The 27366-nt window shown below is 29.2% G+C and overlaps 2 protein-coding genes across 3 annotated transcripts in view; one reads left to right on the top strand and one right to left on the bottom strand.

Annotated features, from left to right (window-relative positions):
* Positions 1-10325, top strand: part of LOC129975080 (rabphilin-3A-like) — a 107194-nt gene extending 96869 nt beyond the window's left edge. For both annotated transcript variants that reach the window (XM_056087983.1, XM_056087984.1), the window contains exons 18-19: positions 1710-1806; positions 9699-10325. In XM_056087983.1, the coding sequence (XP_055943958.1) occupies positions 1710-1806; positions 9699-9823 (222 nt within the window). In that variant the 3' untranslated portion in view covers positions 9824-10325. The remainder of the gene's footprint in view (positions 1-1709; positions 1807-9698) is intronic.
* Positions 10326-23078: 12753 nt separating this feature from the next.
* LOC129975173 (60S ribosomal protein L30-like) lies at positions 23079-27335 on the bottom strand. The gene is made up of 4 exons (XM_056088145.1): positions 27175-27335; positions 26053-26198; positions 25545-25675; positions 23079-23157 (listed from the first exon to the last, which is right to left on the bottom strand). Exons 1-4 carry the CDS (start codon positions 27193-27195, stop codon positions 23114-23116), a joined length of 342 nt encoding a protein of 113 aa, XP_055944120.1. The 5' UTR covers positions 27196-27335; the 3' UTR covers positions 23079-23113.
* Between the last annotated feature and the right edge of the window lie 31 nt (positions 27336-27366).

Here is a 27366-nt window from a genome sequence, read left to right as displayed (position 1 = left end):
AAAAAAATAAAGAACGGAAGAATACAAATACTGTGGATATAGAAATTTCGGATTATAACTTTGAAAAGAGTAAGAGTGAGAGTGATATTGACAATGATGATAATGACAATGTAATTGTTGAAGAAGATATTGCTAATGAGGATGAAATATAAACCTATCAAGAATTGCTTCCTATAATTTATAAAGTTCGAAAAATTGTTAAGATATTTAAACGTTCCCCTATAAAAAGGAGATATTACTAAAATATATACTAACTGAAATTAAAAAGAATATATGTTAATATTAGATTCTAAAACCCGTTGGAACAGTTTTCTCCTAATGATGGAACGATTTTTGAAACTGGGAAATCCAATCAAAAAAGCAATAATCGACTTAAACCTGTAAATTAATTTTTCAGATAGTGAATTCGACTTAATATCCAGAACTGTATCAGCTCTACTTCCAATAAAACTGACTATTGAGGCATTATGTCGGACAGATTTTAATTTATTAACAGCTAATGCAACAATAAATTTCATGTTGCAGTCACTGAAAGAACAGCACACATCACTATCTGAAGAATTATATATTACATTGAAAAATCGCACAAAAAAAAGGCGTACCGAAATAGAAAATGTCTTATGGTAATTACATAATTATAATGACTTTAAAAATGAAAATGAAAAAGAAAAAAAGAAAATAACCAATTCAAATCTGATTAAGTTTAGAGTAAATTTTCTTAAAATTTTTTAACCACAAACCTATCCACGTTCGGAAGAATTCGGTTCATTTATCGAAGATTATGATGTCCCTACTATCGATAGTGAAAAAGAATTGTCTCTTGAACAAAAATTAGAATTAGCGATAAATAAAATTTCAACGAACCAAAATACAATACAGAAATCTGCTATATCCAAAACCATCCGACGGGAAATCGATTTATTTGAAGATGAGGGATTTAGAGGTAAATACTTGAAAAAAGTATATCGCGCATTGCTAACAGTACCACCCACTAGCGTAGATGCCGAAAGAGCGTTTTCGACAGCTGGTCATTTTTACACAAAATTTCTTTTCAGGCTTAATGACAGTACAATTGATGCATTATGTTTTTTAAGATCACATTTCAAAAATTTGTAATAGTACCACAGACTGAATAGTGATATTTACACTTTTTTGTGATTTAACTAAATAAGATGTTTCTTTACTTTTTTGTGATTATATACTGTTATAATTTATAAGTTACAAATTATTTTTTGTGATATTTACACTCTCAAACAAAACTGGCAAATAAAACAAAGAAACGAATCTGTTTTCTTTCTCTTTCTAAAATTTCTAATACCGGTATTAAAACCGGTATCCCGGTATTAAGATTTAAAAAATACCGAATACCGGTATTGAAATTTTGGTCCGGTATTGCAATCCCTACCCATGTGTGTAATAGCGCCATTAAGTGCGCGAGCAAACTATAACAAATCATCTCACAAGTGAACACGTTAAATTACGATCATCTGGCACAGGCATCAACAAACAAAATACCTGGCTTCAAAAGGAATGATACTCCAATACCTACATAAAGATATTTGCAATGAAAGGGAATTGTTGAGAAAATTCACTTTTGGGTTGTCTGGCGTATAATACTTATTTTTAAGCATTTAATATTTTGGGGGCTTACAGAAAAGTGCAATTGATTCTTATTTATTCCTAGTAAAGTGAATGGATTTTATTTACAGCAATATGCGTTTGAAATGGAGCCGGGAGAACTGACGAAGAAGACGATCGAAGTGACCGTGTGGGACAAAGACTGCGCTAAACAAGATGTTTATATCGGTAAGCATACATTGTATAAGCATGTATGTACAATGTATAAGCATACATTATAAGTACATACAGTAAAACAGGCTATTTTCTTATCAAGAAATGAGGTGTCTGCAAGAAATCTTTTCGGACGATGCAATTATTTTTTATGATGCATCATTATTACGAAATAATCATTTGTGGAAGACTTGAATCCTGCATCACCTATTTCACTTCTATAAATGATTCATCGTTTTGTAACCGTAGTTAAATTGACTGGAATATTCGAAGTCATCAAAGCATAAAACAGGATATTTGTTTTAAATAAAGATTTCATACAAAGAATTAATTTTTTTACATTTCTAATTATACTTGCCTTTTAAAAGACTTTATGTGAAACTACATAATGTAAGAGATATGTCATAAAAATGGAAGTAGACTCTTCGTTGGTAAATAAGCAATTGTATTCACTAACACTCTCTTGCAAGTATCTATTCTACTCGATTTTGGCGAATTTTACTAGATTCAGTATTTTCTTGTGCAGATGATGATTTCTCAGATACGTATAAGACGAATAAAAAAAGTTTCAATCAAATGAGTTCATAGGACATCCAAAGCACTGCGGAACAAAAATTCCCGTTATCCTGCATCTCATTCAATTAATAACAGCATCTGAAAGAACATTCTCTTTGGCAGCATATCTCTCTAATGCTCGTTCACATAGTCATAAAAAAATAAATAATACATCTTAGTGGCTGCAAACGATGAAACCAGCGTATTTATTCTGCGCAAACTGAGGAAGATCTCTCAGAACCACGATGTCCACCTCCAATGGATCTCATCACACGTAAACGTTAGTGGCAATGAGGTCGCTGATAGATTGGCCAAGGTGGGCAGTGAGAATGAAGCGGTCACTGGCTCTTCGCTTACTTGCCAAGAACTATACTCAAATGAAAGATCTAAATTCAATTTAATATTGCGTATCCACCTGCGCACCAATGGTACATGGGAACATCCTCTGGCAAATCAAGGCGTGGAAATCAAATGTAACCGTGGCTCCCAGACCGTTCTGGCTGGACTAAAAAGTGGAAACCTTAAGTGCCTTTCCTTTGAAAGTGGTAGTGAGAGTGAATAGTACAGACAAGTTCTTCATCTTAGGGAAAACTCCCATATGTTCAGAAATCAGGGTAGCAATACAATTGTGAAATTACCAGAATGTTATGCTTTGACGAGTAATTTGATACCGATGTAGGAATTAGGCTCTTTATCTTGTTGCAGTACCCACGACTTAGCCTTCCTCGCGATGGGCAGTTTTGAATGCCTGTAATGATGAGCTTTGCATAAACTTTATATAGTTCTCCACTAGTGAAATTTGCTCTGACTAGTGCAAGAAATGACATAATACATTTATAGGTGGAAAATAATGAGAATGTTTTGAACGAAAAGAGAAATCCGACAGGGGGGCAAGCCCAATATCTTTAATTTGGCTTCAAAATAACCCATAATAATTAAGTTTACATTTAATTAAAGAAAATCAAGTATTATTTAATTCTTTTTTATTCAAATGCTGCTCTTTTTTTTTTTTTTTTTTTTTTTTGTTAAAACTTTATAAAAGTATTTGTAAAAAAACAGGTTCTCAGTTTCTTGAGATCTCAGTTTCTTCTCAGACTCTTGAGATTTTATTTCTCTGCCATCTAATTTTAGGAAAAATATAGTCATATTCCATTCTACATTGTAGTATATATATATATAGAAACACGGATTGTACTAGCATGACGTGTCGTGCTAAATGGACAAATGCATACTCTTACTATTTTATATCAGAAGCTATATAAAATGAATGTTGAAACAAAAAGTTTTATAAAAGTAACTGTTTTAGAAATACAGAATAATAAATAAAAAATATTCGTTGTTTTCTTCAAAAACCGAATTTTCTGCTTAGTCCCCTACCTAAAATATTTGTTAAGTGAGGATTACAACAACCAGCAAGAATTAAGATGTGTTTCAAATCCGAGGAAAATAAGTGCACGTATTCAACAAAAATTTACTATAGTTCGGACACGAACAATATAGAATGCAGAAAAGATACAATATGTTGTTTTTTAAGAGGGCAGGAGAAAATATTTTGTAAATATATGTACAAAATTATTATTTTATGTAAGATATGAAAAATATTCTTATGAATAATGGACTGCTTAAACTCTAGATCCCCCTTGTATTTATTTTTCTATATACATTTAAGCTTAAAAAAACCAATACATTTTATTTGAAAAAAAAATTAGATCTTGAACATGAATTCACCTATCTTCATTTTTATTTATGCACTTTCTGACTATTCTATGTACTTTTAAGTACTTTCTTAATTTGAGGTTATTACAAGCTAATATTCCTACCAAAACGTAAGTTTTATCCCCTCAGTTGTATGCATGGGCTTTTTTTAAACCATTCACATACAATGGCTAGTCTAACTCGCGTATGGAATTATTTAATTTTAAATTTTAAATCTGTAATTAAGTGAAATTATTAAGTAATTTAAAAAGCTAAAATCACTTGAAAACGCATCATTACCACAAATGCCCTTATATTTTTCTGGGCATTAATATAACGATAATTGTCCCAAATAAGATCAGTCATCTAATTAGGAAATTAAGTAAATTCGTATATCAAGGAGTTAATGTGTTATTTATGAATATTCTAAGAATAACTATTTTAATCCTCTCTTTATCAAGACATCTTTATTCAAAGTCTATTAAAAATTTAGAAGCATCTGAAATTATATACTTTTTTTGTCGATAATAGTAATTGAAAGAAAAGTATATATAAATGATATATTCTCCGATTACATAGTCATAATATTGAATGCAGAGTCTTAAGCATTTAGGTAGTAATTTATTTAAAAAAATCAGTACATACTTGGATACCTTTTTTAGTGTAGCTAAAAAGCTACCATATCAAAAATATTTTTTTTGTCGTCAACTGCAGTCGGTAATATTTCTTTAGTGTAATAATTGTAGCATGATAAATTAGATTGCAAAAGAAAACAGATATTTTATTGCTAAATGGATTTAATTTACAATTATACAATTTACTTACTCCAGTGATTTATAATGAATTCACATAATTTGGTTACAGCAAAATAACTCTTCTTAGCATGCATACTCGCAAGAGTGTCAAAAGAAAACAGTGTTTTTTTTAATTTAGTTTAATTATTAACTAGATTTTAGTCAGGCAATTCTCATAGTGAAATGAATAAAATAAATTTATGAATTCGTTACCGAGGAAGTAACAATTATATGAATAAGATGATGATTAATTTTAGAACTTGGATTTGAATTATGAATTATGGAAATCAACTCTATCGTTCTATTCATGAATAATATAAAAGCTTTAATTTCTCTAATAATTCCACTGGCAGGTAATCGAAGTGCCCGATCAAAATATTTTTTTTTTCATAATCTATGATAAAATCTTAGCCGAAGGATAATGATTAGTCGGAAAAAAATGTGATGTCGTATTCATTTGCCAGATTATTGACTATTCAACATAGTAAAAATTATATGCTAAATGAACATTATGATATTTAAATAAAATGATTGAGAATTTGGACTCGTCGACATCACTTCGCATTGAATTCTTAGTCAGCCGATCAAATTTTTTGACAAAATGCGACATGTCTTTGTTTTATACACCTGTCATCTTGTCGGTTATATTGCCAAAAAATAGTGCAACTTAAAAGCTTGATAAACGACTTTTGAATCAAATGTCTGAAAATCTGTGGATATATTCTTCTACATTCATCATATTTAGTTCATAGTGGGCCGCCCAAAAGTTATCGGCAGAATGCGGTATCTTATTCGCTTGTCGGATATATTGCCAAATCTAATGCAAATTACAAGCTAAGTGAACGACATTTCAATCAAATGTCTGAAAATCTGCGGATTTAACATCTTCGGCACTCACCACATTGAATTTAATCGACCGATCAAAAATTGCTAGCAAAATGAGAATATCACCTTGTCAATATCTTATTCACTTGTTACCTTGTCGTTTATATTGCCAAAAGCAGTACAAATTATAAGCTTAATGAAAGACATTTGAATCAGATGTCTGAAAATCTGCGAACTTAATGTCTTCGACATCCATTGCATTCAGTTCTTAGTTTGGTCTATCAAAAATTGTCCGCAAAATACGGCATATAATTGACCTACCCCCCCCCTTGATTTTGCCAAATGTAGCCGAAACACTTCAACCATTACTTGGATATTTCGATCGTTAACTTTAAGGTGGATTTTAAATAATCATATTCGATAATGCTCAACTCTCTACAACCATTATGAAATGGTGAACACTTTTGCCGACGAAACTCTGAATTTCTTGCCGACGGGGGGGGCAAGAGGCTGCCGACAGGGGGGCAATTGCCCCCTTTGCCCCCCTGCTACCGCCGCCTCTGCATCAAAAGCTACTGCACCCCTCTTTCCGTTGTAACGCGGACACAACAACGACAACATCACCATCACCAGTGGTGTCTGGTGTATTGCTTCCATCTAACGTTGTACAGTGATATCTTTCGAGATAAGATAAATTTTTCCTCTTCTACTTTACCTAATAGGATTTAATTATTAGTTTATAAAAAATAATTATACGTAAAAAGCAGAATTAAAACAAAAATAATAAATCAGTAAAAGCATATATTTTTTGATAATTTATCATCGAAATAGCTATTCGTAAATGCTTAACACTAAATAGAGCAATCATGTTCAATTCATTGCATTCATTCGCTATTTTAACGTTGCATTTTAGAATGAGAGCATAGGTTTCGAATTCGTTTGATGGCATAAGTTCTCAATCCATTAAAAATGATAAAGCATAAAATCCCCTTTTCAAAAATTTATTTCCGTTTTGGAACTAACTATTTCACTGCTCCGTTTCTGATAAAAGCGTTTCTTTAAAAGGATTATTTTCGTAGAAATTTCTGCCATAAGAAACTTTTTAAGAAACTGCCCTGCCTTTACTGTCAGAAAGTGCTCCTAAATTTACCATAATGTGAAAATCACATTTTTTGTCGAACTCATTTAAACAAAAAAGAAATTTGATTGGCTTTTAAAAGCATTTCTTTAATACAATGAAGACAATCGAAGCAATTCATGTGTCAAATTGTGATGCGATGGAACTGGCCGTGTTCTCTAGTGCTTCCTTTTCATGTTGCTCCTTTTTTTATAGTGGGATCCCTCAACCATGGTGCAAAAGATAAATAACGGCTGCTAGAAAACATTTTTCGAGTTTTCATTTGACAACTAAACCATGAAATGCAAAAATCAATGCTATCCCCCCACCACTTTCTATACTTTTGTGCCATCTTAACTGCTTTTTTCTTTTAGTTATACTGATCATTTTTGTAATAATTCAAGTAACTTTATACTGTTTACTTCAATCAATTTTCTTTTCCATAAGTAACGGTTTGATAGGAATTATTAGATGTTATTTTTTTTATTCTTGTTTGATCTTGTTGAATCACAGAGAATAAGGCTTTGACGTCATCATTCGCCAGACGCCAAATTAAAATATATTTTACGGAATGCCTTTTAGTTTTATTTTCTCACCCAGTACATGCAGCACGTAAAATTTTTTTTAACCTAACTACTTTTTTTTTAAACAATCAAACTGTCTATTTTTAATTGTCAATAGACAATTTTTAACTGTCTATTGGCTTTCGAATTTTTTACCTAATTCTAAGAATGCTAAACAATACGCTCATAAATTCTCAGATTATTTTCTTATTTCGATATTATCATATTTTTCACCAAACGCAGTTAAAAGACATGTTAATGTAAATTTTCTTTAAAAAAAATTGCTAACGTTTTTGTTTGTTTTTATGAAATTTCTTTTTAGCTATGAGTAATTTATGCTCCATATTATTTCTTTTTCTTCAATTATGGGCTCACAATTTTTTTTTCTTTTTTTTTTGGCGGAATTACTACTGCAAAAACTTTTTTCCACCAGTTTATCATTTTTCGTTCCACGTTGAAAGTGAGGAAGAATATTATTCCTAAATATTAGCACTTCGATTAAGCACTCCAAAAATCTTCTCCAGTTGCGATCCTTGTGAGTGGAAGAATTTTAGGAAGAATGAAGATTGGACTGATGAAGTAGGATTAGGATTAGAAATAAGAAGGATTGGACTGAAGGATTTGATGATAGATTTTCTGAATGCTTACAGAAGGTTTGACTTCTCGCAACAATTGTTTAAAAATTTTAAACTTGAGTAACATCAGAATAATTTATCAGCTATAAATAAATTTATGCTTGAATTCGCTGAAAGCAAACTCGTCAATTCTGAATTAAAAGTAAAAGGTATCTAGCATAATTCTACAGTATGACTTCTGTGTGTGCAGCGTCTTTCTTTTCACATCTGATATTGATCTTCAGTATTGGTAGCAAGATTATATATTAAATTTTATTGAAACAGCTTCTTGCAGTTTTGAGTTATTGCATTCATTACAGTGCTAGTGATAAAATCATGTGCTAGATGTATTTCATTTAGCTCTTTCCCGCTTTTTTATTTCTTACATCCAGACCGATTGACTTCCCAAAATCAGACTTGGCCTGAAATGTGCTGGAGACCTTACATTTTGGTGTAAAGACCACAAGTCAAAATTTCATCCATTCAAGTTTGCTCTGTTTTGAGTTACCGCGTGCACTAACAGATGGAAGCAATCTTATTTTTGAACTCGGTAAGGTCTAGAACACGGAGATTCATCAAAATTTATCAATTTATTTTTATGCTTGGTATGCGAAAAAATAATATAATCACATACAAAGCACTCAGTATGGATTGAACAAGTATAAGTTTTCTTCGTAATTATAGTACTTTTGTGATTGCAATATTTTCCCATTTTATACTATATAAATTCTGCTCCTCGATAGTCATTTCGACCAAGGCAGGATTTAGACATTTTACGGCCCTGGTCAATGCATATTTTGAGACTCTCTTTTAATAAACTAGATAATTTAGTTTCACGATTCAACACGTTATTGTAACTAAATCAACCATAATATGATTATTTTAGATTAAATTTTTATTTGTAAAAATGTATTTGTTTTCGTTTATTTATTACTAGCTGCCTTCGGCCACCAGCTGTTTCACCGAGAATACTGGTTGCATTTCATTTCAATGAAATCTCTTAAACATAACTTTATGTCCATGATTATATCAACAAATATTTTTTACACAATAGATCGCGCCATATCTAAGTATCGTGGTATTGTAACTTTTCTTTTTTATTCGTCTTGTAAACTATTCAGATATAAAGCAAAGTCCTCTTTAGCTTTCTACAGTGATAGAAAATTGCATGATCCAGCGTTATATATATTAAAAAATGCCAGTATTTAGAGAAAATTTAGTATCGAATTGATATAATTAAACAGACTTTTTTAAAATTTTATTTTATGTGCAATAATATTGGAAATTACCATAATAAAACCCAAAAATTCTGTTTAATTTTAATTAATAAGATAATAATTAAAATTTCAAAAAAAAAAATATCCATATTTGGTATTGTTAAGTAATGGTCTGTTCTGTAGAGTGCCAGTATACACACTCACATTCATCTCTGTTGTATGTAGAGATGACTCAACTTTGTGTGGCGTTTGTTCAAAATGTCTATGAAACAGAGGTTCAATGCTTATTAATATTCTAATAACAAACTGAATGTAATGAAGATCAAAGGAAACTGACAACTTGTAGTTGATAGAATGTTGATATCCTAATATTTTACAATTTATTGATTTTTTTTTATTTTTTTTACAAATTAATTTTTTAGCAGCAAGTTTTTTAATCGACTTGCCTCTCCTTAGAATTAGCTGCCCACCGCCGATTGCGGGATTGTTGCACAAATTCTGAACATCATTTTTTTTTCCCCTTTCAGGTGGTCTCGCTTTGAACATGCAGTCTAAAGGAGATCGTCTGCGCCACTGGTTGGACATCGCTCAGAATTCCAACAGAAGGATCGAACGTTGGCATCCTCTAAGCAACGTGGTCTTTATCGATTGAAAATCGATCCAATAGCACTTCCATCGATTCGTTATCAGGTATTAGGGCTTGTCAAGCTGAAAATAAATGTGCCTCATGCTGTTGTTTCTTTCGACACTCGGGAAATGAGGGGGTGAAGAGGGCTGTGCCAGAATGAAGCTGCCACCGTTAAATCTGACGATTCTTTGGAGTACGTTGAAACAATTCAATTGATTTGACCGCGGGCTCCCCCCCCCCCAAACTCACATCCTCACGTAATAAAGTTCTACAATTTTGTACACACAAGCGTCCTTGGTAACAATACTTTATTTTAATATTTTCGAAACTTTATTGTCAATGGTTCAATTAATTTAATAAATTTTTATTACATAGCCGTGGCAGTGCCTGGTAAGGAATTTGTGAAAAAAAAATTATATGAAAATACCATAAAGTTATAAAAATGGATTTAAAAAGACAAAGACAAGAAAGATAAATAAAGAAGTTTACTTTTTAACTCACTAATAAATCTATGTTTTTAAAAACTGCTTTTATTAAATTTATTCCAAAATGAAATTATATATATATATATATATATATATTACGTTTAGTAGCGTTTTAATTTTTCCCTTCATTAGTCAGTTCGAATTCACCGAAATCTGTTCAAACGGATAACTTATAGAAAATTAAGAGTGGCTGAATCACAGTTCTACGTGTTCCAGCGATATGGATCGAGCATAATGAAATTAGAGTACGGTAAACATTTCACACGTAAAAAAGCAACTAAAATTGCGATTTTATTTTATGTTAACCTTTTATAAACAAACATATTACCAATGGCTGTTTAGGAAACAAAGAATGTCTTTAAATCTTTATTTCATTTCGAGGTGTAAGCATTCTCTTGATATACAGACATTTTAAGTATGGTTTTGCATTTTTTCAAATTGATATTTTATAACGTCATCCACGCTTTAAAATATTAAGAGTTAATCATGTTTACTGTTAAAACTCTGAAACTTATATCTTAAACTTATATATCTGGACTATTAACCTTCCAACTGCGCATCCCTTGATTTCCGCGGGTTGGCATTTCATCTACTTTCTGTGCATCCCGCGTTTTTCGCAGTTTAGAGTGTTTATTTTAACTATTACAGATTTTTATTATATTATATTATTATCGTGTAACATATGGTATCGGTTCATTTTCTTTGAAAAATATTTGAACTTATTTGCAAACATCGCATCTAAATAGTAATTTTAAAGAATTACGTAGTCAGAGGGTTAAAAGATTTTTTCATAAATAAATAATTAATAAACAGTGTTTTTATGTCAGGGTCTTACGCATTATTAAAGCAATTTGTAGGCATTTTTAAAGGAAATTCGATTAATTCTAGAAATAAGGCAACAGTGATGTTAAAAATGCAAAATATCTATTTATAAAATCAGGGGGAAATACACTTTTGTGCATAAATTAAGAGACTAGAACGTTTTGTTAGGGAAAAAATGAGTTGTAGTAGTTTTATGTTCGTGTGTGTATATTATATATATATATTAATGCGAATTTTATAATGCATTACGGAAATCTACTATGCAATCTAGTCGGAAATCATTTGTATAAAGATTTTAAAACTAGGCATGGGCTGTCTTTCTAGCGAAAGGTGAAAAGCTCATCAACTCGTAATACAATGAACTCTGGTAATATTCTTCAGAGAATATCTTTTCCTGACGTTCATTATAAACAGCTGAATCTTCTAATTCTTGTATTTGCTTGCTCCGTTACTCTTTAAAGGCTTGGTATAAAATGATCTTTTATAAAATTAAGTGATCTTCGTTCTTTTGCAAGAGAGTTTCGTTGGAAAAGCTTTTGTTCTGAAATATTGAATAGCAATTCATATCTCAAGTTAATCACTTGAATCTCCAAAGGCTTAGTGAATAAGTCACAGAGTTCAGAAAGAGCGCCATGAAACTAAACAGACTTTAAATACAGTGTTCAAAATGCACAGAGTATCTATCGATAGTAAATGTGTTCTCTTTCATTAAAATACAATCATTTTCAAGATTGTTTAATTGGGCATAATGATGCATTTCATCCATTTCTCTAGTCTTCTGATTAAAGTTGTTGATAGACTTGAGAAGCACAAAAGAGTTCTTCAGTATCTTCCAGCTTATAAACTTTCTGCAGTTCATAAAAATGGCTTCGTACTATTATTCCTTGGACCAAGAGAAAACTTAGGTGCGCTGCAAATCATTGCTACCTTCTTCACTTTTCTTAAGTTATTTCCTAATATACTTTACATCGCGATCATTTGCAAGAATTCCTAGTGCTACCATCAACTCAAGGAAGTTTCCTTTCTGGCTTTGTGGCACGGTACTTTTTCTTCCACTAATTTAAATCCTTGCATTTCACGATTTTTTTTTTTTTTTTTTTTTTTTTTGTCCTTCTCAGTGAATCTCTCTTTACCAGGAACTGTCATCACATAAAGAATCAAATTTCTTTTGTCTCTTTTTTTTTGCGCAAAATATTTTTTTTAATTCAGATATTTAGTAACTTTTGAATCTGCGAAGCACAGTAAACTTAATTCCTCTACCAAGAAACCGTTAACCGCTTAACTGTTTTGCCCGTATGCCATACGTGCATCGATTTATCGAATTTTGATAGTTGTAAGTAAAAAATAAACCATTCATAACGATTATAATTCAATATTAAAACTATTTCGAATACATAGATAAGTCAAGTATTCACTGGATTTCTATTTGAATCAAAACAAAAAAATGTTCCCAAAATAGACGGTGTCATCTCATTAGATAATAAAGAAAATAAAACAGTTAAGTGATTAACCGATTACTCACTCATGATAAATTTATCTCCTTATTAAAAGAAATCCTGACAACTGCTGAAAATTTCAACTTCTTCGCTTTTTTTCATTGAAATTAAAACACATTGTAATGAGAGAATTGTCAGATTTAATGGAAGAATGTAGAACAAAGCAAACTTCTGTAATATGGCAGTTCTGGTAGCTATTGTGTAACAGCCCAATAACAAAAGTATAAGAACGTTTTCTGTGTTTCCTACTTGTCATATGATAAATGCACGGAATGCAGCCCCTCATGTATTCTTAGACTGCTCTCTGGATTATGTGATTATTTTCGAAATGCCTTTTATTTTACGTGTAAATTACAACTTATACTAAATAAAATGTATCATCAAGATACAATTATCTTGGGGCCATTGAACAAGACAAATTTTTATTTCCTAAGTAGTGTGAGTGTTATTAGAGCCTGCACTGTGTTCATGTGTGTTTTGATAATGTGTTTGCATGAATAAAACTCATTTTTTAGGCTTAGTTGTTAACTAAATGCAAACAAATAGAGTACTTTTTCGTTAATGGAACGTCAATCATCGCCAAGCTGAAATGACGTTGTTCCAATTTGGCACGAATATTCATCACTATGAAATCTATCGCCAAGATATGGTGATATACTGCTAGGGTTATTCAAGTTTTGCCTGGAGTTCGGTTAACAAAAAAGTACCATAAATAGTTGTTAGGAAGATAACAATAATGAGAAAAAAATTAAGCAAATTGGTTATTTTTGAAGTAGCAGGTGATTTATTGCTCAATATAAACCATCATCTATTGCTTCTAAAAGTAGATACGTTCCTTTTCTTTTTCGAACTTTGCATTAGAATATTTCTTACTGAATCTACTTAATTCTCTAATAGTTTTAAATAAACGCAAAAAAAAAAAAAAAAAAAAAAAATTGTAGGAAACAAAACGCATTCATATTCAAATGAAAATTTTTCTTTTGTTATCTTTTTTTGCGAGAAACCGATTAATTTTTTTTTCACTTTATTTGTTAAACTTTCACGAAACTGTAATATAAAAAAATACCGCGTTATACATTGCATATTGAAAAAGTTATTAAATTGAATAATTCTTGGGATATTTATTACTCGATCCTTTATACAAATATTTGTTCAACTATCTAATTCGGCATTCTTTTCCTTTCCCCAGAATTACAGGACGGATTTTCAGAAATTTTAGAATTGGATTATGTATTAATTTTGAAAAGTATGAAAGAATAGTAAGTTGAAAGAAAGGAATATGGGCTTAAAATATAAGTGAAAAGATACAAAAAAAAAATTATTATTATTTGAATCCCCTGCACAAATAAAAATTTTGAAGTTTTGGTGTGACATATTTGTTTTTTTATATTCCTATGAATATTTTGAATGCATTTTTTAAGCATTTTTTTTACTGTTTCAATGTTTTAATTTCTCTGTATAATGTAATACTATTTGAATAAAAAATACAAAACACGTCACAATTGTAATAAAATCATTTTTAGCTTCACTTTTCTGATATCAAAAAAAAAAAAGCGCTAGAATTGTAAAGTTTGTTTTTAATTTTGTAGCGATTCTAAAATATAAATAATTATTAGAATTCTAGTAGTCATAGTTAAACGTAAGTATTGAATCCGAATTTGAACCATTGGTTGTCTTAGGATGACGCAAGAAAAAAGTGCTAGGATGACGCAAGAAAAAAGTGCTAGGAAGAGATTGAGAAGTTGCCTGTTAGTTCTCTTGCAAAATGCGAAGTGAAATCAACTTGCATTCGAATGTGATATTAATTGCAACAATAGAACAGAGCTCTCTAAGCGTTCTTTGATGAACGTTGTTGATGATCTCTGTATGAAAAATGAATATTAAAAATAATCACAAATCAGAATTTTGATAATATTTTAATTGTTTCATAAATGAGAAACTTTTACTTAAAATCGCATTCCATGATATGTTGTTGATGTAATATGTTCGTATGAAATGAGCATTAAAATCTAATTACACACCTTTGAGTAATGATGGTTGGAGGACACATAAGCCTAGTGCGCTTGCAAGATTGATAGTCATAGTGATCTCAATAGATCATGTGATCTGCCAAATGGCGGAATTTTCACTCAATATCGTAACACTTTGGTCAAAACGGATTCTGTGTTATGCTTTCTTAAAAAAAAAGTTTAACCTTTCGATCATTCATAATAAGAGTACAAACGAAAATGTAAATGAAAATTATGAAAACTAGAGCATATTTTTAATATTTTCGTGCAACTATTGTCTTTGACACTTGTGGTTTTTAAATTATTTGACATTTTCTTATTTATCGTGATTTTCTCTCTCTTTAACACTAACTTTAAAAATACTAATTTTAAACGTCAAAAGTAGATTATGAAAATAAAGAAGTGCCAAATATTTTTGTAAAAATCCGTAGAAATTAGTTTGTTTTTTTATCAAATTTATCACACTAAATACAATAATGCTCGATTTTGAATAACAAATATACAATATTAAATGACAGCATATACGAATGTAATCGATGTTTTTATTTTTCACAACTCGCAAAGAATTTTATAAAAAGCAGATGGAAGCTTTTAAACACCAAAATATATTTTTCCATCTCGCAATGCATTTGCTATTTCAAAAATCGTTTCGTGATCACTTTTGTAAAAACAATTAAATTTATTTATTTGAAGCGAATAAAATTACAGAAATGATTCAGTGTATTTTTTTAACCCCTTGGGTACGATTTTTTTTTATTTTTTTTTTGACAGAATTTTTCTGTTTGGAATAGATTCAATATAGTAATAAGCAGAACAATATACAAATAGTTTTATGGCAAATAAAATTTTATTAACTTTATTATTATAAAGACAAATGAGGAAAAACAAAGGTTTTATTGACGTCATCCGTAACTTAAGAAAACCAATAATATGATGAGTTTTAGAATTCTAATGCACCCAAGAGGTTAAACAAATTGTCTTACTAACTGTTGTTACTTATGTGTAGAAAACAGTTGCTGTGTTTTAGCGTACAACGATTCTCTAAAGTGCTGCTATCTGCAAACTATGCAAGTGTTCGTCCTTAGTTAGATAATTATTATACATAATATCATAATGTGCCTGTATGTGAATTCATGTACAAGTCTGTGTCTATGTATATATGATGTCAGCAAGAATAAAAATAATAAATATCTCATAAATATATATGATGTGTTATTCCGTTTGAGACATTTCTAATCTACCTTTAATCACAATATATAATAGGCATTGACTATGGATCAATATAATTTTTTTCAAGCGATATTCCAGTTGCACGCTATAGAGAAAAATGCTACAATATTTGCAAACGGTATATTGTATAATATTGTTTTATAATATTGAAACAATGTAAAAATTGAGCTCATGTTGTAAAAAATAATTCCCGATATTGTGTGGCGTATTTTCCCAATGTTATAAAAGTGAACTTTACTATTTGTTACCGTTAAAAAAATAAAACTTTAGTTTTGAATGTCACATCTTGAAGGCTATTTGTTATTTGCTTCCGCTTGAAAATGAGTTGAGATTTGAATCTGGTGTTCTTGGGAGAAGACTACTGTCTAATCCATTAAACAATAGAGATCCCTTAAATGGCAAAAGGTATTAAAATGCCTGTTAAAGAATTCGACTGCATACAAAGTATCATCACATCCAATTTTCAATTTTTTAAATGAAGATCTTACAATGTAGAATTAAAAAAGGAATACGCTCTATATTTAAATAAGGAAGTGTCCGTGTCATATGCCTGTGGTGTTCAAATAAATATTTTACACAAACAATAAAGAAATTTTTAACGCAAGTAGTCAAAATGGTGACTCTAAGTACCTCGAAGTTCGAATTCAAAAATGTTAGTTATTAAAATTTTTTATTTTAAGTTTTGTATTTATAGATGATATATCTCACGTATTTGTATTTCAGTAGAGAAACAATTAAAAGATTGAAAAAGATCCATGAATCAGTGTCTAAAACGGATTTACTAATCTACTGCAAATCAATGAATTTGAGCAGAAAATAAATAGCAGTATTTCATAGGAGAAACAGAGAAGCCTCTTGCCCCCCCCCCCCCCGTCGGCGAGAAATTCAGAGTTTCGTCGGCAAAAGTGTTCACCATTTCATAATGGTTAGAGAGAGTTGAGCATTATCGAATATGATTATTTAAAATCCACCTAAAAATTAATATATTGTAAACAATTAAAATATCCAAGTAATGGTTAATGTGTTGGCTATATTTGGTAAAATCGATTGGGGGTAGGTCAATAATCGATATCGCGGTAGTTTAATAATATGCCGTATTTTGCGGACAATTTTTGATAGACCAAACTAAGAACTGAATGCAATGGATGTCGAAGACTTTAAGTTCGCAGATTTTCAGACATTTGATTCAAATTTCTTTCATTAAGCTATAATTTGTACTGCTTTTGGCAATATAACCGACAAGGTAACAAGTGAATAAGATTTTGACAAGATGGTATTTTCATTTTGTTAGCAATTTTTGATCGGTCGACTAAACTCAATGCGGTGAGTGCTGAAGATGTTAAATCTGCAGATTTTCAGACTTTTGATTGAAATGTCGTTCACTTAGCTTATAATTTGCATTAGATTTGACAGTATATCCGACAAGTGAATAAGATACCGCATTCTGCCGATAACTTTTGGGCGGCCGACTATGAACTGAATATGATGAATGTCGAAGACTCTGTCCACAGATTTTCAGACATATGATTCAAATGTCGTTCATTAAGCTTTCAATTTGCACTACTTTTGGCAATATAACCGACAAGACGACATGTGTATAAAACATAAGACATGTCGCATTTTGTCAAAAAGTTTTGATCGGTTGGCTAAGAATTCAATGCGAAGGGATGTCGACGAGTCCAAATTCTCAGTCATTTTATTTAAATGTCATAATGTTCATTCAGCATAAAATTTATACTTAGTTTAGCAAAATAGTCAATAATCTGCCAAATGATTACGACGTCACATTTTTTCCGACTAATCTTTATCCTTCGGCTAAGATTTTATCATAGATTATGAAAAAAAAAAAAAAAAATGTTTACATCGGGCATTTCGAATACCTGCCTGTGGAATTAATTATTAAAGAAATTGAAGCTTTTATATTATTCATGAATAGGACCACTGAGTTGTTTTTCGTAATTCATAATTCAAATTCAAGTTCTAAAATTAATCATCATCTTATTCATATAATTGTTACTTCCTCGGTAACGAATTCATAAATAAATTTTATTCATCTCACTAGGAGAATTGCCTGACTAAAATCTAGTTAATAATTAAACTAAATTAAAAAACAACAACACTGTTTTCTTTTGACACTCTTATGAGTATGCATGCTAAAAAGAGTTATTTTACTGTAACCAAATTATGTGAGTTAATTATAAATCACTGGAGTAAATAAATTGTATAATTGTAAATTAAATCCATTTAACAATAAAATATCTGTTTTCTTTTGCAATCTAATTTATCATGCTAGAATTATTACACTAAAGAAATATTAGCGACTGTTGACAACAAAAAAAATATTTTTGGTATAGCAGCTTTTTAGCTACACTAAAAGAGTTTATTCAAGTATGCACTAATTTTTAAAAAAATAAAGTACTACCTAAATACTTAAGACTCTGCATTCAATATTATGACTATGTAATCGGAGAACGTATCATTTATATATCCTTTTCTTCCAATTACTATTATCGACAAAAAAAGTATATAATTTCAGATGCTCCTAAATTTTTAATAGACTTTGAATAAAGATGTCCTGATAAAGAGATGATTAAAATAGTTATTCTTAGAATATTCATTAGACATAATACATAACACATTAACCCCTTGATATACAAATTTACTTAATCTCCTAATCAGATTGCAGATCTTATTTGGGACAATTATCGTTATCTTAATCCCCAGAAAAATATAAGGGCATTTGATGTAATGATGCGTTTTGAAGTGATTTTAGCATTTTAAATTACTTAATACTCTCACTTAATTGCAGATTTAAAATTAAAAATTAAATAATTCTATGTGCGAGTTAGACTCGCCATTGTATATGAAGGGGTTAAAAAAGGTCTATGCATGCAACTGAGGGGATAAAATTCACCTTTTGGTAGGAATATTAGCTTATAATGACTTCGAATTTAAAAAGTACTTAATAGTACATAGAATAGTCAGAAAGTACATAAATAAAAATGAAGCTAAGCGAATTCATGTCCAAGAGCTAATTTTTTTTCAAATAAAATGCATTGGTTTTTTAAAGCCTAAACATATATAGAAAAATAAATACAAAGGGGATCTAACGTTTAAGCAGTCTTTTTTTCATAAGAATATTTTTCATATCTTATATAAAATAGTAAGTTTGTACACATATTTACAAAATATTTTCTCCGGCCTTCTTAAAAAACAACATATTGTATCTTTTCTTCATTCTATATTGTTCGTGTGCGAACTATAGTAAATTTTTGTTGAGTAAGCGCACTTATTTTCCTCGGATTCGAAACACATCTTAATTCTTGCTCATTGTTGCAATCCTTATTAAACAAATATTTTAGATAGGGGACTAAGCAGAAAAATCAGTTTTTGGAGAAAACATCGAATATTTTTTATTTATTATTCTGGATTTTAAAACAGTTACTTTTATAAAAATTTCTATTTCGACATTTTTTTTATATAGCTTCTGATATAAAATAGTAAGAGTATGCATGTGTCCATTTAGCATGACACGTCATTCTGGTACAATCTGTGTTTCTATCTATATACTACAATCTAGAATGGAATATGACTATATTTTTTCTAAAAGTAGATCGCAGAGAAATTAAATCTCAAGAGTCTCATAAAAAAAAAGACTCAAATATTGACAGTTTTTGGATGCTTAGTAAAAGAAACTAAAAACCTGTTTTTTTACAAATACCTTTATAAAGTTTTAACAATGAAAAAAAGGATCAGCATCTGAATAAAAAGGAATTAAATAATACTTGATTTTCTTTAATTAAATGAAAAATTAATCATTATGAGTTATTTTGATGCCAAATTAGAGATATTGTTCTTGCCCCCCCGTCGGCAAATCTCTACCGCCACCTCTGGTTACCACAAATTGTTACTGCCATTTAGTTATGAAGTAAATAAATGTTGTTATATTTATTTGTTGTAGGATGAGAAACAGACTCTTTTCTACATAATAAAGCTGGTTCGAAAATTGCAGCAAACAAACACGTAAGGCGTTTCAAACCGGAAGGTCGAGCAGAGCCATTTATAACCCTTCAATAACTTAACATAGACCAGATGACATTTCAATAGATATGAAGCAATCATGAGCAGTCTGAACCCTTAGAAATACTGGAAAGAATTTTTTAAAAGTATTATTTTGACATTACTTCCTCAAGCCAATAATTCTAGAAGGGAAATCGACCATTTTTCAAATATTATGTCCAAAAATTTCTAATTATTTTGAAGACGAATTGGAATACCGGTTAAACTAATTCTGCATCAGCATGATGAGGCAGTTTACAATTTATACTCCAATCGTTTTTTTTATGTAGATTGTCGAGCCCATTGCAGCTGACCATTCAACAATACCATTTATGGGTCTGTTTCAAAGAATTTCACATTGCATGAAATTTGAAAATCATCTGGGATTTATTTTACACAAAATGAAATTTAAAACACAAAAAATATGTTACACGTGCATAAAAAGATGAGCTTTTATCATAGTATTGCAGTCACATTGATAAAATCAAATCAACTCTTAGTGCAAAGTAAGCCAAGAAAAGAATAATTTTCAGCATGTATTTAAGGAGTGAAACAAACGTATTTTCTAGAAATACAGATGTAACAGGGTGGTCAGCGTTTCAGCTGTTTGAATTTCCAGATTATTTTCCCTGACATTTCTCGGATGTTTCTAAAATCTGCAGAACGATGTCGCTTTATTTTATTCTCTTTAATTATTGCATAATACGTTCTTAACTTTATTTGAAAAATTGTTTTATTCTTTTAACTAAAATCAATATAAAATAAAATTTAATTCTCAGAAAAAAAAACATTTTCACTTATTGAATTACAGATAAGTTTCAATTACGTAAAATCCTTCCTTTTTTTTTTTTCTTTTTGCATACCAGTATTAAAAGATACATGCCCATCTAGACCGACTTTTAGCCACCAGTCACATCTCTATACTGCTTGTCAAATTTACTCAAGAAAAATGCAGTACAAAAATATATTCCTATTGGCGGAGTGCTTAAGAATGAGATGATTCGTTTCCTTCCAATAGGATCTCCCCTATCCATATTGTTTACCGACACGCCACTCAGAACTGAACAATACTTTTACTAACAGGAAAAAAAAAATCATTTACAAATACAAAATCAAATCTTTTCATCAAAATAAGAAAAATTCTACAATGAAGTCAAAAATGTAATGACTTTTAGTTCACCAATTACAATTAAAAAAAATCGCACGCATGCTGGCTCAATACTTAACCCGTAAAATAGAAAAAAAGTGGGAAATTAGTTCATATCAATATTTTTCATTATTGCATTAAAAGAAATAGTAAATTTTATAAATATATTTTTAAAAATATAATTTTTTAAGATAGTATGAATGAATTTCCTAAATTTTTGTGCAATTTCATATACATCGAACCGTATAAGAAAAATTACAAGATGCATGTGCACCTAATGTATCAAACAAATTAATTTCTCATGTTTAATATTAATTTAAAATTAGAGAATTTTGTTGAATATAGAGAAAATTTTGAAGGACACAAAATTAAAAAAAAAAAATGTCAATTGAAAATATTAGCAAAAACGTCCATAGCAGCCATTCATATGAAGAATTTAGTAATCCGTGTCCTTAATAGTTAAAAATAAACAAACAAAAAATGTTTTACGGAAATAGCGTGTTCGGTACTTCATAATTCAACAAACAGAGCTCCGAGAAGAGGGAAAGAAATACTTATTTAAAATTGTTTTGAAATTATAATGGATCAATATTTCACAACCAGTTTTGAATATTAACACCCAAAATTCATACTTTCACTATCGTAATATGTGGTACTATAGATTTGTTCGTAGAAAGGAAAAAAAAAAAAAAAAGACGAGATGGGTGGGTGGTGAATAGCTCCATACATTTAAATAAAAAAGACCCATTAAAGCTTAAAATCATAACAGTAACAGGAGTTGGGCTGCCTTTTCCCATAGTACATAAAACCATTTTCGATAATTATGTCGATAACTCGACGTTCTGAAAATAACGCAAACAAAAACTTTCGGCGAATATATATACATATATGCGATAAATCAGTGTTTAATCTTTCTCTTCCATAGCCTGTTTTAAAACTATCAGTAAAAGTTTGATTTTCATTAGTTGCCGAAAATGTTTCATTCTACTTACAGTCGAAATGAAGTAAAGAATATTTTATGCAATGTGAGTAAATTTTTGATATATTTCAAATTTTATATTTTTATAAAGAATCTCAGTCCTAAGAGTAATATTTAGTAAAATATTCTTGGGACACTAATTTTAAGTAAAAAGAAAGGCCCACTCTATAGCGACTAAAACTAAAAGAGTTATGAAAATCTGAATATTACTCCCTTATACAAATATGCAATTTTAAATCATTCCACTGAGAATCTCAAAGATATGCTAACCAGCATCCAGTTTTTTCAAGGGCTGATTAGTCTAAAATTATAAATCATTCTAAATAGTGACACTTATAACTATGATCACAGAAAACAAGATTTATTAGTATTTATTTAGAAGTAGGAAGCACCAAGAATATTTCACTAAATATGATTCCTTAGGACCAGAGTACTATATAAAATTTTGTACATTTATAATTAAAAGTACATTTATTCGCAAACAAAATATTATTTCATTTATATCTCTTTGAAATAAAAAGTGAATTTTAAGATTAATCCAATTTTTTTTTTTAATACTTCTTTAAAACATTGCTTAAAAATATTTTGTAGTGTACATAAGACTTCAATGCTAAACAATTCTATTTTCTATACTCATATTTTTAAAAAATGTTTGGCTGCAGCAAGAAGTTTTGTTTTTCCTCTATTTCAAAGTTTTTGTTTTACAGCAGCTAAAAGAAAATTAGATATATAATACAATGAATAAAATTGTGTAAGATCTCTAAAATTACTATCTCTAATAGTAAGATCTCTAATATTACTATCAAATTTGCAACTTAAAAATTTTACTGAAAAAGACCCAAGTTAAATAAAATACTGCATTGAAAATTTTAGCAAGCATTAATCCTTTTAAATTAGCTGTTATCAAAGACAGCTTGTAAATAGTTTTATAATATAAGAATTTCTTATGGATAAAACTCATTATTGCAAAAAAAAAAAAAAAAAAAAAAAAATGATCATGTACGTTGATATAGCCGATTAAAATCCCAAAATAATTCAACATAACAGGCAAATTTGTTTTTTCAAATTTTATTTAATTACAAAAAGTTTACTGTTGCTCTGTAGGCATAGTCCTAATGATATCAGAATCACCTATAAAAAAAAAGAAAATATTTAAGACAGCAAAAAATATATTTACAAATATACACAAATTAAGAATTCTAATTTGTATAGCAATACTTTAAAAAACTCGTCAATAATATTTTGCCTTTTCTTTCATAGGAATGATTTGAAATATAAAATATTTTACAACTTAAATATTTTAAGAACTGTAATCGATTATTGAATTAGAAATTTTCATACTTGCAAATAATTTCATAGGAAGATATTTCAGTAATTCTCTATAAAGAAGTAAGAGAATTATTTGGAATAAAACTTGCATTTATTTTTTAGCTTACATTTAATAACAAGACTAACAATTATAACTGAAGAGAAATTTAACCCTTTGAAAAGCAGCTCCAATTCTACTTTCTTTTTTTAAATAAACTTATTATTTTTCCCTTGACCAAAATAATTAGCATACATCTGAATGTTTCTTATATTTTAAAAAATTCTAATAATATTTAATACTATTTGGAATGCCTTGATTTTAATATGCTTTTCCGGACCATGAACTTTTATTTTCTAATTAAAGAAAGTAGCTTTTTGAATTAAATGTACTGTAAAAGGAATCTCTAAGATTAAAGGAATTTATTTAAAACAAATTCATATTTCATAAATATAATTTCTTTATTAATCATTGAAATTGATAAAGGTGGGATAGAATTGCTCCACTGCCTTTCAAAGGTTTGTCAGCCAGTGGAGGACAGCAGTGGAACAGTATGCAACGATTTTAGTTTTTCAAAAAATTACTTAATATTTAAAAATTAATACTGTAACTTTGCAGATTAAAAAGAAAAAAGAATTTGAATAAAACCAGTAAAAAACTAACATTTAGCAATCAGATATATTTATTGGAATAAATAAAAAAATTTTTTTTTCTCTTTATTTCAATGTTTGGTACTGAATTTATTATTCTTACCTACAGGTGGTTTGCTTAACTGCTACAAGTGCTATCATATATAAAAAGGCAGTATTTAATGCTTAAGCAGAGCATTTCGGTTTTCCCACTGTTTTTTTTTTTTTTTTTTTTTTTAAATTCACTGCTTAAGAAGTCATATCTATTTCTCTGCGAATCAGTAGTGAATATGACTCATACGTTAATACTTTGCATTACCATAATAAATAAGATAACTGGATTTAATAGGGATGATTATAATTCAAATTCATACTTAAAGATTAAGCATTAAACAAAATGGCTACAAAAACGAGAAGAAAAAAAATTCCAACAAAACATTTTCCTAGTTTAAAGTAACTAATTATAATAATATTCCGTCTCTCTCCTGATTAAGAATGATATTTGTACAAAATATATTAAAAATACTTTGAGTTTATAAGAAAAAATATTTTTACAAAATTTAATTTTTTTATCAATGGAATAAACACCACAAACATTATTAAAACAGAATAGTATATTTACTATACATGAAAAAATATTGGAAATTTTAACGTATGATAACAGTAAAAGTTACTACGGTTTTTGCTCAAAATTTTAAAATAGTTTAATAACCAAGTTGATTTTGTACATAAAAACCAAAATAATATGTTGCAGTATAAATGTAAAAAAAAAGTATAATTATTACTAATATAAACTGAAAAAAAAGGGAAAATTTCAGCCTTTTTCAATGGAATAAGCTGCATTAATTAAATACCAGTTGTTTTTATTAGACAATTATTTAAAAAATTCTATTTATATATATAAAAATTAATAGGGATCTTAGCAATACATATCAAATTTTTGATGAAGCTATTTTATTGAATGGAACAAGATATCCACTCAAGAAATTTCTTTCTTAAATATTGCTTCTAGTAGCTAACTAAAATATAAACAATTAAACAAGCATCAATTTCTTTCGAAAAGTGAGACTTTCCTAATTTCATTCTACAGATTTTTTTCTGTTACAATATTAAGTTTTAAAAACATTATCTTGCATTACGTATATTTTATTTTTTAAAAAAATGGGAAAATAATTTTAAAAAATTCTTAAGGCAATATTATAAGATTATAAACTGAACATTCTCCAGTAATTTAGAATAAAACTCTCATGCACAAATTTTTTGTAATTATAATGACAGCTTCTCAAGATATGAATCTATAATTTTATTCTGACAATGGAGTCAAAATTTTACTATCCGATAATTTTAAAATTAATTGATATAAAAAAAAAAAGATTTGGTTTCAAAGAATAATGCTGACATATCTTGAAATTTGGTTATGACATTGAAAGTTGCCATTAGAGAAATCAAATTCTGTCTTACTATCGCTTTAGATTAACTTGCCTGAAATCTTTAATCCAAAATCAGTTCACGGTTTGTTTATTAATTAAGTCAACAAAGATGTGAGGCTTTTTTCCAACTGCATCTAACAATAAAAAACATACCTGGATCAGTTATACTCAATGCACACACTCTGAAGTATTTGCCACAGGCTGTTCCAAGTTCAATATTACTGCCTGAATAATGATGGACTCCTGTCTTTGCAAGCATAGCATAATATTCAATTTCACTTTTCCTAAACAAAACAAAAATTAAAATCAGCTACAGGAAACAAAAAATAAAATATGATTAATTTTAAGAGACAAATGTACGACACAATTCTGATAAAACTTGAAATGAAATTTCATTTAAATCACATAGTATATAGCAAGCATATCCTAATAAAAACTAAATCTGTTGCAACATCTTTTCTTAATGAAGAGGGGGGAGAATGAAAACAAGCTTTTGAGTACTTTATTCATTAAAGATATCAAATCACATTTCAAAGAAACCTAATTAATGCATAAATTTTACATATGGTGCATAGATATAAAATGAAAAATATATCCTCAGCAGTTTATCAATGAACTATAAAATATGTTTTTACAAATATTAATTCTAAATGATACTTACTTAAGAGGAGGTGTGTTATTAGCAATTATCACTAATTTTGCTTTCCCCTGCCTCAAAGCCTTTAATGTTTGCTTCTGTCCTAGCACATATTTACCAGATTTCATGACAAGGGCTAGTCTGGAGTTAATGCTCTCCATGGCCTTTTTCTGGAAAGAAAGAAAACGTTCAGATCATTACCCATCAACAAATAATAACAGTTTAGATAGACACTGCATACTAAAACTTGAAATGGTTTTTACGGTTCATAATGGAATAATACAATAAATCATACTAGTTTCTTTTTTTACATCTCAAGGTATTAAGACATTAAGCCGCAGCCAACATGAAGAATTTTAATTATGATTGGTATTAATTTTCAAGATTTAAAGATCAAAAAGATAAATAACATTTAAAAACGTAGCAAAAACAAATTTATAATTACCATATATTAAATGATTAATGTAGCAATAAATTCTGCAGAAGTCTAATGTTTAATATGTTTATTTTATCCTGAAAATCTGATCTATTTATCGTGTAAGGATTTATCCTTTATTTTTCAGAAAAACCCAACTTTCCAAGGAAGCATGTTTTTATCATAATTACGAGATCATTAACAAGATCTAACCATTTGACTAAACGCTTTGCCATCCATTTAAAAAACCTGCTGCAATCTGTTAATGCATTTTTGTTATGTTACTTGTCGGCAATAGAAGTTATTCTAAAATCAAGCATTCATCCGAAATATCGCTATCGTATATATATAGAGAGAGTGACAAAATTTATAGTTTTGATTTCGGAAAATGCATAACCCATTATTAAACTAACCATTTTATTAAAAAAAGGGTGGGGAGAACTAAGCTTATACTACTATAGCTATCACTGAAATTTTGCAATTTAATCCTATAAGATTATCATGTAGCACGATATCAAAAGCCTTGAACAAACAGTGGTCAGAGAAATTATAAGTCGTTATCAACATTCTATTAATAAAAGAGCGAATTCAAAAAATAAGAAAAAAAGTATTTATTAATAATTAAAAGGCTTTAACTACTGCAGAATGTACAACACATATTAGGCTTATGACACAAAAACAACTTAACATGTATTAAACAATATAGATTATATTAAAATAAATGAACTAACCTGTTTTTTTTGAGCGACCATTTTTACTGCAATAAATTCGGCGAGATTTTTTTTAAAAAAATTATATTTACTCAAATTTGGAATACCACGTTTTCACAACGCGATCTTAACGAAGCCGAGAATGAATCGATAGATCCCCAAGTTGAGTTGTTTCTGACAGTAGCTGTTCTGAATTTTCGAAAAAAATTTACT

This window comes from Argiope bruennichi, chromosome 7 (assembly GCF_947563725.1).
Source record: "Argiope bruennichi chromosome 7, qqArgBrue1.1, whole genome shotgun sequence".
Taxonomy (NCBI): domain Eukaryota; kingdom Metazoa; phylum Arthropoda; class Arachnida; order Araneae; family Araneidae; genus Argiope; species Argiope bruennichi.
The sequence above is the reverse complement of the archived record's forward strand: the minus strand, read 5'-3'. Positions and strand labels throughout refer to the sequence as shown.

Excerpts from the sequence above, each read along its gene's own strand:
- LOC129975173 (XM_056088145.1), bottom strand. The coding sequence starts at position 27,195 with ATGGTCGCTCAAAAAAAACAG. Across the intron at positions 26,199-27,174 it reads TGGTCGCTCAAAAAAAACAG|AAAAAGGCCATGGAGAGCAT; the intron begins GTTAGTTCATTT and ends CTTTCTTTCCAG. Across the intron at positions 25,676-26,052 it reads AATAACACACCTCCTCTTAA|GAAAAGTGAAATTGAATATT; the intron begins GTAAGTATCATT and ends TGTTTTGTTTAG.